Source organism: Glycine max, chromosome 2, assembly GCF_000004515.6.
Source record: "Glycine max cultivar Williams 82 chromosome 2, Glycine_max_v4.0, whole genome shotgun sequence".
Classification (NCBI taxonomy): domain Eukaryota; kingdom Viridiplantae; phylum Streptophyta; class Magnoliopsida; order Fabales; family Fabaceae; genus Glycine; species Glycine max.
In genome coordinates this window covers 48,086,956-48,100,146 of record NC_016089.4, presented here as the reverse complement: position 1 = coordinate 48,100,146, position 13,191 = coordinate 48,086,956, and the positions used below count along the sequence as shown (strand labels likewise).

Here is a 13,191-nt window from a genome sequence, read left to right as displayed (position 1 = left end):
AAATAAAAAATTTATCTAGGATATTCTAGCATATTAGTGTGACACTAAAAATCTTCTGCGTTTTAAACGAGTCTTTTATTTGCCAAAATAACAATAGAGATTTGAATTTGAGAGTGTTTACTGTAAGTATTGAAAGTACTCACCCACACACTTTGTCACTTCAATTTGCCAAAAGAAGAGTAGTAATACTATCGTTTGTAGAGGAATATATGTGACTTGCTGAAGGGGTTTGAAATTATTAATATATTAACATATATTTTTATGTAATGGTTAATGTAACATAAGCTAATTATAATGTTATTAGTTTAAACCTTAATCATAGAACTTTGCAGTATTATTTTGCAAAACCGGTACATGTCAGTTTAACCTAATTAATACTAATTAAACCTATTTTAGATTTGATTATTGATCGGTTTGCATTGCTTCAATTGTATAATCAATCTAATAATTCATTACCTAACTAATTTACCAATTTAGATGTTGAATCAAATAGTATGACTTGATTTTGACAACATGTACTACTCACTACTTATACTCTTCTACATTTGCTCCTTCCATCATGAATAATATTCTCAAAAGGAAAAGGAAAATAAAGATAAAGCAAAACTATTGAGATTTACAATAAGCAAAACTATGAGGAGTTAATTAAAGTTCAGATAAAAGCAAAAGTTAAAGATAATTAAACTATAACAAAATTTATTTGCATATTATTATATAAACTAAGCTATATTTTCATGACATGGTGCTATTAACCAAGGATGGATATTAATATATAATTATTTGGAATATGGGGGTAATGTATGTAGAGATAGATATTCTTCAAATTGAAGTAACGTTTCAGTTTGCAATTATTTTGTGAAGTCGACCAAACCTTTTAAAAGCTTATTAATTTGTCAATTTTGACCTATATGGGAGAGAGAACCTATCATTCACCCAATGTTTGCATTAGTGCTCTTCTTTTAAGCATGACTATTGTGGGGGGTTACTCTTTCGATCCATTCTGCGTGGCTAACTGTGGTCCTTGCCCTACAATTATTAAAGAGAAACTATCCAGCTTTTGTCGTAATTTCATGTTCTCGGCTCAGGTTCATAGTATGGTATTATACATAATCCTCAATTCCCTATGGAGGATCGATCTGCTCCATATATGATGTTAAAATTCATATTGAAGCTAGATTTTCTTAGCTTTGAATATGGGAAGCTGACTTGAATCTAGGGCATATCCATGCCACCTTTCAGTTTTTGAAACTGTGATGTTGGATGTTCATTTTACCAAAAGTTAATATTTGTTTGATGATATTGTAAAAAAATTGTCTAAGTGTACAAATTATTGAGTCCTTAACTAACTAGATATATAGTAGCACCCAATAAAACAAGTATGAAACACATTTTCATGAAAAATAATGTATGATTTAGCAATTTGAATTCGCACGTATACGTACACGATAAATTATAAAATTTTACCAAAACGCTACCCTATAAAAAGAATCCGACACAAGATTTTAGCCTTAGGTATCCTTCTTTCATTTTCAAAACGATTCTGCTTTTGGATGCATTAATAAAAACCACCTAAATATCTAATAGTATGTGAGAAGGGTTGGGCATACGATTTATCAACTGAATTTAAGAGCGTCACAAGTTAGATTTAGAAAGTTTAATACCCTACACTAAACTTTTGATGTGCGAACACCGTAGAAAAGAAACACACATGTTTATTTGTTAAGGTTGATGAAATCTTTCCTAGTCACATGCTTCTTACGTATCCAATTCTGCACCTATTAATTAATTAGTTCATCCTTATCTTGTTTTCACGATGACTAAAATAAAGAACAGGGTACGAACTGGTACATACATCATTTAACAGTTTCCTAGTCAGGTATCCATTGTACAAGGATTTGGTGGTTGATGGAAAGAAAATCCAAAAGGTAGAACCAATTCACACAAAACAACACACACATTTGTACATTTTGCATAAATAAATAGCATTCGGCATTCATTAGGCCTCTGAATCGTATTAATTTAAGATGCAATTTGAGGAGAGATTTCTAGATGCACCACACCTCACCACCCACACACACCGCATCACCACAACAATTCTTGTTGCCATGGGCCACTACCCTAACAAAGGTGATTTTTATTTTTATTTTTTTATGATAGACCGAAAACACAACCAAATTAACAAATGAAGGGTCCAAATTCAAAATCACTTGCAAAAATATGTCCCAACTTGAGATTGAGATTGAATGGTTAGATTTTTCTGTATATTAGCCATGGAATAATTTCCTTTGTTTATATTCATCATTTTCTAATCATGTGAGACTTTTATTTATTTTTAATCATAGGAGAATGAGGAAGGAAGGAGGAAATCATTAAAAAAATAAAAAATTGGAGACACAAGGATAGAGATGAGATACAAACATGTTTTTAATCCTTCCATATATAAAATAGAATAGCTATTTCGAAAGAGTGTTTTTAGTTATTATGTAACGAGATTTTTTTAGGTTTTTTTTAACAAAAAGAATTTCTAGAAAATCTTTTTCAATTTATCATTTTCAATATCTTTAGTTATAACTTGAATTTCAATATTTTTAAAAAGAAAATATCAATAATTAAAACTAACATTATATAATAATATAAATTATTTATCATAAATCTAAAATATAATTATATATTCTAAAATATTTATATATTACCGATTTTAATTATAATATAATCTATATATTTACAAATATTTATTTATTGTAAATTTTAGTTATATAGAACAAATATTTATACCGTGCAATGCACAAGCAATCATACAAGTTAAATAAATGTTTTATAATTATTGAATAATAAACTAATACAAGATTATCAAATAAATAACATGAAAATATTAAATTACACGTCCTACAAGATAAAAAATTATAATATGTATTTAAATAATAATAAAAAAAATTCAAATGTAGATCTTATATATAAACGTTTGTTTAGTTAAATAATATGAGAATAAAAAATTAAAGACATTAAAAAAAATAGTTCAGGTTAGTTCTAATCTAATTTTGAGAAGCTTTACTTGGTTTTTGACTGAACTTTTACTATATTAATTTTCTTTGTTGCTCAGACTAAAAACTTAACTAGTTTCTGATCAAATTGACTGGTCTAATTTATTAAATTACAGATATAAAAGACTAAGATGGTTGTTAAAGCATTCTAAAAAATGTTTGTGATTTAGAAGGGAATGATTACACATATTTAACAAAGTAACACGACGGCAAAATGTTCATGTTTAGCCAAGTGTGAAATAGTAGTATTCACACTAGAAGTAAGCACTAATTGAGGCACACTCTTGTAAGAGCCACAGCCCTCGGGAAACTCAATACACCTCTCCTATACGCAAATCTTGTCCTCAAACAAATCTCCCAAGAAAGGGTTGCTTACTTTAGGTTCAGAAACAGGAAATCAGTTTTTCCGTTACAATACTTCTATTATCGTTAAGCAAGAATGATAACTTAGTATGGGGAATATAGGCCATTGGACTAAAAAGTTTAAGTCCCAACCTACTAATCAATATTATCCTCACTAGATCGACATGAATGTTGAGTAAGCAATGCAAAACTTGTGAAAATAATTGTTAAATCATAAATTAGAAGTAGCCAACACTCCAAAACAAGAGATCAAATTGTTAAATCATAAATTAGAAGTAGCCAACACTCCAAAACAAGAGATCAAATTGGAGCAAATTAGGATGCCATACACACTACCATAATTAAATCAATAAAAGACAAGTGACAAGTATATAAGCTGCATTAAACCTACCACAAGTAGCTTCAGGAAATGAGATTTTACATCAAAAGAATAACCTGGGGTGTATTTTTTTTCTTTTACAAAGGCAAATAGGTGAGCACAAAAAACAGCAATGGAGCGAGTTGCTGCTATTATTGCCAGAAACAATGGTTCCCACGTTACAGAGAAAAATGTATGTCTTTTTAGGCTGTACATACCCAATGGCTTAGAGAAACCCCACAAACTTGCTACCATTTTATCAACAGCGCTTAATAATCCAGTGAGGAACTGGTGTCAGCAGTTTCATCCTCGCTAAAGCTAGAAGGCATCTCTGCAACAGATCTGCATGATCATACAAAATGCCATTAGAAAAGAGACCTCTATACATATCCCATAACAACTTGATACAAAACTTTCTAAGGAAAAATTGTAAATTGGGTAAGACCATGAGGTGTGGAACTAATCCATGCAAGGGTATAGGCTTTAACATTGACCAAAAGGTGGTTCTAGTGGGAAGTTTAAATACTTGCACTGCAAGTAAATTGCCCCCACATGGAGGTCGATTTACTTACTCCACCACACCTGGTGTTTAGAAATCCTCTTTTACTAAAAGAAAGCTTTTTAGACAAAATCTTGTGTTTTGATTATTATCTTTTTTTAACTAAACACACATGACGACTGGTGATAACACTACATGTTTGAATGTTTGATCTTTACCACTAACAAAAAATTATACTTGATTTCCAACAATCATTACTGTCTACTGCCTTACTGTTAGCATGTGCAATAGAAGAACCCTTATCCCATTTTCATGAGGCAAGCAACATTCATCTGAAAACAAAAAATCTAAACACAAAAATAAATACTACTAAGGTTGTATTTGGCCCCAGCTTTTTTTAGGTTTCTTTTCTTCTTAAAAGTAAAAGCTCTTCCAATTAGCTTCTATATAAACTGTTTTTGGGGTTTAGGGTCATTAAAAAAACTACTTATATGTTGAAAGGCTTTTTTTAAAATTATATTTGGCCTAACTTCTCTTTTTAAAGAGAAGAGAAACCTAAACAAAGTCAAGTCAAACGCTACCTATATAAACACACACACACAATCTAAAAAATTTCTATTGAGGACCCGAGTGATCATATGATCGTGAGAAAGAAAAAGAAAACATACATATATACCCACCTCTGAATTTTCTTTAGTTCCATCTCAGCAACAGGTGATTTTTTCACATTGTATTGTTGAAGCATGTCAACTTTAGCTCGTTTTGCAACCTATAGACGTAGTAAAGCAAAACATCATATACATGCTTGGAAGGAGGGGAGAAAATTCAATAAGAAATCAAATAATCACATTCCAGGACAGTTTAGACATCTAAAACCAACCATGATTTCATTTGAAAGCATCCCTGCTCCCTCTACATCGCAGTATGTATTTTTTGCTTTCCTGTTCCCCTTAAACATCTCTTCCTGCACATTTGACACAAAATATAAGCATTTTAAACCATCAGTAATCAGGACAAATCGATCATTACAAACACAACACACAGAGAAAGTGCAAATATATTAGTGAACCTTTGCCATCCTAGCAGATAACCCCCGTTCTTCAGTATCCATAGGAACACGGGAATTATGGATTGAACTAGAAGGTTTAGATTTTACATGTTCACTCCTTTGTATATTCTTTGGATTGATGTTATCATAACCATGCAGCATCAAGGTTTTCTGCTTAACTGTAAGCTTCTCTTCATAGTGATCACTATGGTTAGAAGCAGAATCAGATCGCATCCCCTCAACACCATGTTTAGTGCTCATTCTATGACTCTTATTGCTATTATAAGCAGATGCTTCTCCAGTAGAGTCTTCATACAAATCTGGGAAAGTGTTCCTTCCAGGAAAATTATTGGTATAACCGTATAAAGATTGCCTTTGTTTTATGTTCTGACATGCTTTCTTATCTTGTTTATCCTGGAAATCAGATTCATGCAAGGAACCAAAGTCAGCTCCTTCCATATGCGAATCTTGGGAACGAAATTTAGTATAATATGAATCATATCTCTGCAAATACACAAGTAAAAGAGAGTGAGAAAGCAGGGAAATTTGTATCACAGAATCAATGTTGTTATGTTCATAAACAGGATAAGTTTAAAAGTGCTCAACAGCAATTAAAAGATTTTACTGGAGGAATGAGTAAACACAAGTATAAAATTACTGTTAGTACTTATAAGCAAGCATAGCTTCTAGTCCAATGGAAATGTTGTCAAAATAATTTGAACTAATGGAAATGTTGTCCCTAGCACTTCATTTTTTCTTTCCTCTTAAGCAAAGGTAAGAAAAAGGGTCACATTTGGCTCAATAAAAATAAACATTCCATTTTAGCCACATTTTATTTATCATTCTTGGGGAATCACCATTCTTTGTTTTGGGAAAGAAATCTCATTCCAAGGATATGCTCATTCCCACTAAGAAAGGAATCTTTTGCTATTTTGTCGAGTCTTGACAAATTTTATCTTAATTTTTTTTTTTCTTAAATTTTATCTAGACAAAATGAAAAGTTGTCCGCAAATTGTGTACGCATTCAACTCATGTGTCGCATAATATTATAATGTTGATAAAATTATCTATTTGCCTTCCAAAAAAAAATATAAATTTTGGGAGTCAACAAGTCAGAGCTGGGTTTTGTTCTGAATCTTCTGACACAGCTTCAGGGCTAGTTTTAAGTAAATTATTTTTTCTCATCAAAAGCTTGTAACATAAATAATTAGGTCACTGTCCAATCTTTCAAAAATGCATCATATAATTTAGACAGACAGTACTTAATTACTAAACTCATAAAAAATGCATTAGAAAGGTCACTTACAGAGCTAAGACTGGGTTGTCTTTTTGCAGCAAAGATTTCTGGAGAATTCGAAAGCAGAGGATTTGCAACAGAGTACGGTTCTGCCATAGCATCCATTAGATTATAATGGTATGAATCTCAATTCTCAACCTACTCTTAAAATGACTCAATGCAGATAGAAAAATGGTCCACAGTTAATGAAAGCGCAACTTACCATTAGCTGTATCTGCAGTTTGGCATTCAAATGCCCCTGGAGGAAGTGGATCGAATTCTATACCAAGTAGTGGACCATCTTCCAGATAATGCCTTCCTAATTGCTTTCTAACAGCAGTTATAGCAGCATGCTCTATCTCGCCCTTCACTTTCAAATATCCTGATGGTTTGTGCCCCATCTTAACTGCACCTTTGGGATTTAGGGGTGGAAGAGCTCCATTAGGTGTAAGATGTCTAGAAGGCTCCATATCATACGGATCCTGACCTTGAGAAAACCTTTCTTGCAAAAATGAGCTGCTCTCAGATGATGTGTCATCCACCCCACTAACATTTTCAGGATAATGGTTCCTACGTCTGTGGGTCATATCTGCAACTGACAATTCGTGATTGTAGAGGCCATGGCTCTCAACCTCCTTCGGATCCAGATACCTGTGATCAGCATGCTTACTGCTTCCGCATGAATCTTGCCCAAGTCCACTGCCACGATCTTGGATGACACCACTTGAACGATCTTGTCTCCCATTAGCAACGGCTTCATCTTTCATCAATCTTTTATCTTTTAACCTTCTGTGGCAAAACCATCCAGATATTTGCTTTTCTGTCAATCCTAACTCCTCAGCAAGTACTAATTTCATTTCCTCCGTGGGGTATTTGTGCTCTGTTAACAAAGGTAAAACAAGGAAATTTCTCAAAAATTACCACTTTGCAAAATGCATTAACACCCATTTACAAAAAAAAGTATTCTTACCATTATAAAAATCCTCCAAGGCTTTAAGCTGCGCCGGTGTTTTCAGCTTTCTTTTCTTATTTTTCTCATTGGAGACTTTATTTTCTTCTGATTGCAATTCACTTGATTCTAAACACCAACAGAAATGCAGGAAGTTTAGTACATGTCTTTTGTGTTGGAATGGAAAAAATAATTACAGTAATATATGCAAGAAGACACAACAATCAAAAAATATCTTATGACATATTAACCACTCAAATTGATCCACAAATGTTATGGAATCAAAAGATACAACTATATGCTGAAGTCCTGAACAGTTATGACAATATGGAAAAGGATGCATGCATGGGCAATTAAAGAAATCCTAGAGAACTTCCTTTAGGTGCGAAGTACTCCTCCAACTCAACTCAGATACTCTCTGAAAGGAAACTATTATTCAATAGCAAAAACCTGCATAAGGTCAACTATGAGGGTCTATATATAGACCATCAAAATAAAGATAAAACCCCTAAACATAAGATAATGATAATCAAATAAAAAAGATAACAAAAACTAACTAATTACCCAAAATGTAAAATATGAAATCAAAATTAAAATACTAAATAATAGTATATATTTAGATCATAATCCAATCTCCATCACAAGACAGAAGGGAGCTGCAATCCCAAGAGTGAGTATTGTGCAGTTAAAAAATCAGGGAAGTGAACAGCCAAATAAATCAAAATTTAGATAGTATTGTTCATTATCTGAGATATCAATACATTCGAACTCTATACACTAGTGTTGTCTTCCTGCCATGATTTTGCCATGACTCGCAACCACTGACATAATACCATTTTTGGTATGATACAAGTTTGATACAACCAGTTTATTTCATGAAACTAATCAGTTACCTGTTCCATATTCCTTCAGAGTTTTCTAATCTCAACTGAGCAAAGAATAATTTTAAGAAAATTTATAATTTCATAGAGTCTTTCACAAAGAACCCACGATTTGTGCCAAACAACACTAAGTATGAAAGAACAAGAAGGGGAACAATAACAACCAAGCCTAATTCCACCCATTCCACACGAAAAGTAGATCCAAGCCTAGACGCAGTAAATGGTCATTGACGGAACAAACAAAAAAATCTCCAGTCCATAGAAAAAGAAAACGTGGAAGAGAATAATTAATGTATGAAGACATAAAAAAACTAAATTTCAATTATGATCAAAATTAATCAAACCCCATCGGTACCCTTCAGTTTGACTCACTTTTTCAGACCCCAAATACCCCAAATAGAAGACCTTGGAGCTATACCCACCATTACCACAGCATAACACAAACAATCCATATTATGGGTTCCAACAATCAATTTAAAAGCATGGAAATTGAAGTAATCTGAGAAAAATCAACCACAAAATCAGAGACCCAAATCTCTGATAAAGCCAAAGCTGAAGAGGAAAACACGGTACCTTCCATTGGGGTGAGGAATTGCGGTGAACAACGACCTCTGTTAAAGTTTAGGGGCGAAAGGAGCAAAATTTTTCAGTGGCTTATGAGAAAAGCGAGGGCCCCCGTTTACGGCAAAAGGAAAAGAGAATGCAACAACATTAACAAAAAAAAAACGTGTTTGTTGTAATTGAATGCGTTTTCAATTTGCCCCCATAACTCCTCTTAGGAACAGAGAAAGGAGCTTATGGTGAAGGTGGAAAGACAAAAGGGAGAAGAAACAAATTCAATTCGTCTTATGTCGTATTTTGCTTGCTTGTTCCAATCAATCTTTGCATTCCCAAAAAATAAATGAATAAATAAATCAGATTTGCCTCCACTAAATAAAGTAAAATGCATTTTAAATAATACATTTTATTTTAATCGTAGAATAAAAAAATTGTAACTAACAGTTTGTCCAGCAAAAAACAAAATCTTAATCTTAATGATAGTAATATTATTGTTATTTTATTTTGACCTTAATGTTATTTTAGTCCTCGTCTAAATTTTTATTTTATGAGTAAATGTAAAGATATCATAATTGTTAGTGTGTATTTGAAAAACGGTTATATCCACCCTAACTCAAGTTATTTTTTATTAACCTATACTCCTATAGTTTCTTCTCTTGTTATGGTTTTAAGGAGTGCAAACAAACGTTTTGATTTAACGTTATTTTCATCCTGGTCTAGATTTTTATGAGTAAATATAGAGATATCATGAGTGAAAATTGAAAAGAAAAGAGAAAGATTCAATAAAAAGAAAATGGAAATCATATTTGTTACTGTATATTTGAAAAGACGGTTATGTCCAACTTAAGTCAACATATTAGATTGATCTTATTTACAGCTATCCACGGATCTGATTAAATTATATTTTTTATATTTATATTCAGTATTGTTTTAAAAATGTAAATGATAAAATTATTATTTTTTTAAATATTTAATATCATATTAAATATGATAACATTAAAATTGACTAAATAGATTAATTATATTTTTATTTGTGCATATATTCTCTCTAAAAATATTATATATATATATATATATTTTTTTTTTTTCTTTCTCAAAGCACACACACACATATATATATATATATATATATATATATATATATATATATATATATATATATATATATATATATATATATATATATGTGTGTGTGTGTGTGTGTGAAATTCATAAATTTAAAACAAAAATAATAAATATAAATTTATAATTATTTACATTCAAATTTATTAAACCTTTACATTGAAAAAATTTATTTAAATATAAGAAGACAATTTAAATACATAAAATATTAAAAAATCAAGGATGAGTATCAGTTTATAATCATACCATAGGATAGGATAATTACTATGTCACAACACATCACAAGATTGCACATAATTATATTTGATTCAATCAGTGGACATCGATATAAGATTTGATGATTTCAAATATGTCCCACCTGATGATATATTTATTTTAAAATATATATGCATTTTAATTGAATCATTTATATTATTTTGTGGTTGTTGCATCTTATAATTATCCAAGTCATTTTCATTAATTATACTGACTTGCTACCACATTAATTTTAATAAATTTTGATTCCATGTTATTTATAATTATACCTTTTAACCATTTAATACAATTTCACTGATAAAAATATAAACATAATTATATTATTGTAATTGTAACCTGTAACTAAATATATTTTTTTATGGAAAATGTTTTATTTGATCTTAGAAGAATAATATTGTCAAAGTCAAATTTAAAGTTGTATTCAAATTAATTACATTTAATTATATTTATTATTTCTTATTAATATATAATTTCTATATTTAAAGGCATTTGAATTGATTATAAATTATCTTTTCAACAATATAACAAATTAATGAATTTATAAGATTATAGATTATTTTCTTTTTTATTTTTTTTTCATCCTATGGGTACTATCTAGTTTATTATAAACTATTCATTGTAAATGAAGTTTTCAAGTATTATTTATAATTTTCAAAATATCTAAACATTAATTATCAGTCTTTTTCATGAGCTTATCATTAAAAAAAATATCAAATATTATAATTTATTAAACTAACTTATCAAATATTATTTTATAAACTATATATTTTATATTTATTAACATCTAACTAAGAAAAAAATATAAAATAATTAACTTAACTATAAAATTATTAAAGTTAGGAGTCTAATTTTACAATACATAATTATAATAATGATTCTAAAAAAAATAATTATAGGTGTGAGTAGTTTCACATTTATATAATTTTTTGCTTATATAATTATAAGGGAGAAAAACACTAGGATAAAAAATTATTTTCATTTTCAAGTTTTTTTTTTAAAATATAAGTTAAGAAGAATCTAAAAATAATAAATATGAATATAATTACTAAATTTATCTATTTATTTAATTTTTGGTTGATATAATGTTAATATATGATAATTTGGAAATGTATTTATTAAAATATTATAATTTTTATTAAATAGATATAATTGTTAATTATTTTAAAATAAGATTTTGAATCCTTACCACAAGAAAAAAAAGATTTTTAATAACTTGAACTTTGTTGAAACATCTAGTAGGAGGGTTCATTCCGAGTGTCTTGTGTTCCCCTTGGCATCAATGGCGAAGACACTACTCACACAACATTCTCAGACCTTCCTCCTCCATCAATCTCACCGCAGCTCCACTCACGCGGGTCCCACAGTCCACGACCTCGTCCGCGCCCGCAACCTTCCCGGTGTTGTTGCGGTACGGGGTTGTTCCTGATTTGATTAGTTTTGGTTCTGTGATTGGAGTGTTCTCTAGGAATGGGCGATTCGATAAGGCGTTGTAGTATTTTGGGAAGATGAAGGGTGCTGGTTTGGTTGCTGATACGGTGATTTATACTATTCTTATTGATGGGTATTGCAGGAATGGCAATGTGGCTGAGGCGTTGAACGTGCGTAAGGAGATGGTGGAGAGGGGAGTTTTTGCGGATTACTATACTCTTACTACCCTATTCATGGGTAGGGCTCTTGGTTTGTTTGAGACGCTGACTCAAAGGAGCCTTGTGACGTATAATACGTTGATGGATGGCTTCTGCAAGATTGGTGAAATGGAGAAAGCTAAGGAGTTATGGTGTGATATGGTGAGCAGGGGGATATTGCCCAGCTACGTATCATTTAGCATTTTGATGAATGGGTTTTGCAGTTTAGGACTTATGGGTGTGGGATGAAATGATAGAAAAAGGTGTTAAGCCCACGTTGGTAACTTGCAATACAAATTCCCAATATATAAGGTTGGGTATTCTTTCATTGAATGTCATCTAAATTTGCCTCATTCTGTTGTAAGCATTGAATATGTATTCTTGTGATAATTTTACTTATTCCGATGTATATTTGTTATGTGTAAGTAGGTCTAGTTGTGGACTATGCCAATGCCATCACTGGTTCTGTATATCACAGGAAGCACAACCCTGGTGGATGTCTTCGGAGCCCGGACATAATAGTTGAGCCTTCCTGCCTTGGTTAGTAACAAAGAAAAAAGGAGACACCCCTTACTAGTTTTTTATAACTGTGCAATTATGAATGCCTTGGTATTGCTTGTTTCATGCTTATATATATATGTATATATTTGAATTTAATTAAAATTCTTTCTTGTAATTTTCAATTTGAACAGAAGAATCCTGTATGTTTTAGACGCTTGGAAATACAACCCGTCCATGTTTCTAAGCATGGTTTGCAGGAGCCAGGAGGGGGACTCCACCATCTTTCATGAACTTCAGACTAATGTTTTTGTAAGTATATTTTATTGAAGGTGGAGCCTGGATAGAAGTCATTGCAATTATGAAGTGTAGCATGGGAGATTGGAAGTTGAAGCATTCTTTTTTCTTGCTCTCAAGTAGCATGAGAATGGTCACCAGTCACCACCTAAGTTCTGGTTCAAGTTAATTTTAATGCAACAATCGCATACCAATTAAAGTTTATTTAACAGTTATACACATGTGAAATTTACCGTGGCTGGTTTGTCTGATACAATTATACCTGTCTTTGGGGTGTACTTTTTGAGAGTTAGAAAAGCAAGCAACAAATTGTAGATTTTTTTTTTGTGATTTTTGAAGATGATCCACATGGAATTGTTTTCCCAATTTGAAGCTCTTCCCGTATTGTTAAAGTGTTGGTATATCCACAGGTTAAGAGGGA

The 13,191-nt window shown here is 31.2% G+C and overlaps 1 protein-coding gene across 2 annotated transcripts; it reads right to left on the bottom strand.

The window, feature by feature from the left end:
* Positions 1-3,709: 3,709 nt before the first annotated feature.
* Positions 3,710-9,292, bottom strand: LOC100805913 (uncharacterized). 2 transcript variants are annotated; one of them, XM_003519465.5, is made up of 8 exons: positions 8,989-9,292; positions 7,556-7,663; positions 6,809-7,465; positions 6,616-6,695; positions 5,331-5,813; positions 5,142-5,225; positions 4,942-5,030; positions 3,710-4,104 (listed from the first exon to the last, which is right to left on the bottom strand). In XM_003519465.5, exons 1-8 carry the CDS (start codon positions 8,993-8,995, stop codon positions 4,032-4,034), a joined length of 1,581 nt encoding a protein of 526 aa, XP_003519513.1. In that variant the 5' UTR covers positions 8,996-9,292; the 3' UTR covers positions 3,710-4,031. The 2 variants fall into 2 exon arrangements, with proteins under 2 accessions (XP_003519513.1, XP_006575626.1); XM_006575563.4 differs by having other exon boundaries at positions 5,331-5,723.
* Between the last annotated feature and the right edge of the window lie 3,899 nt (positions 9,293-13,191).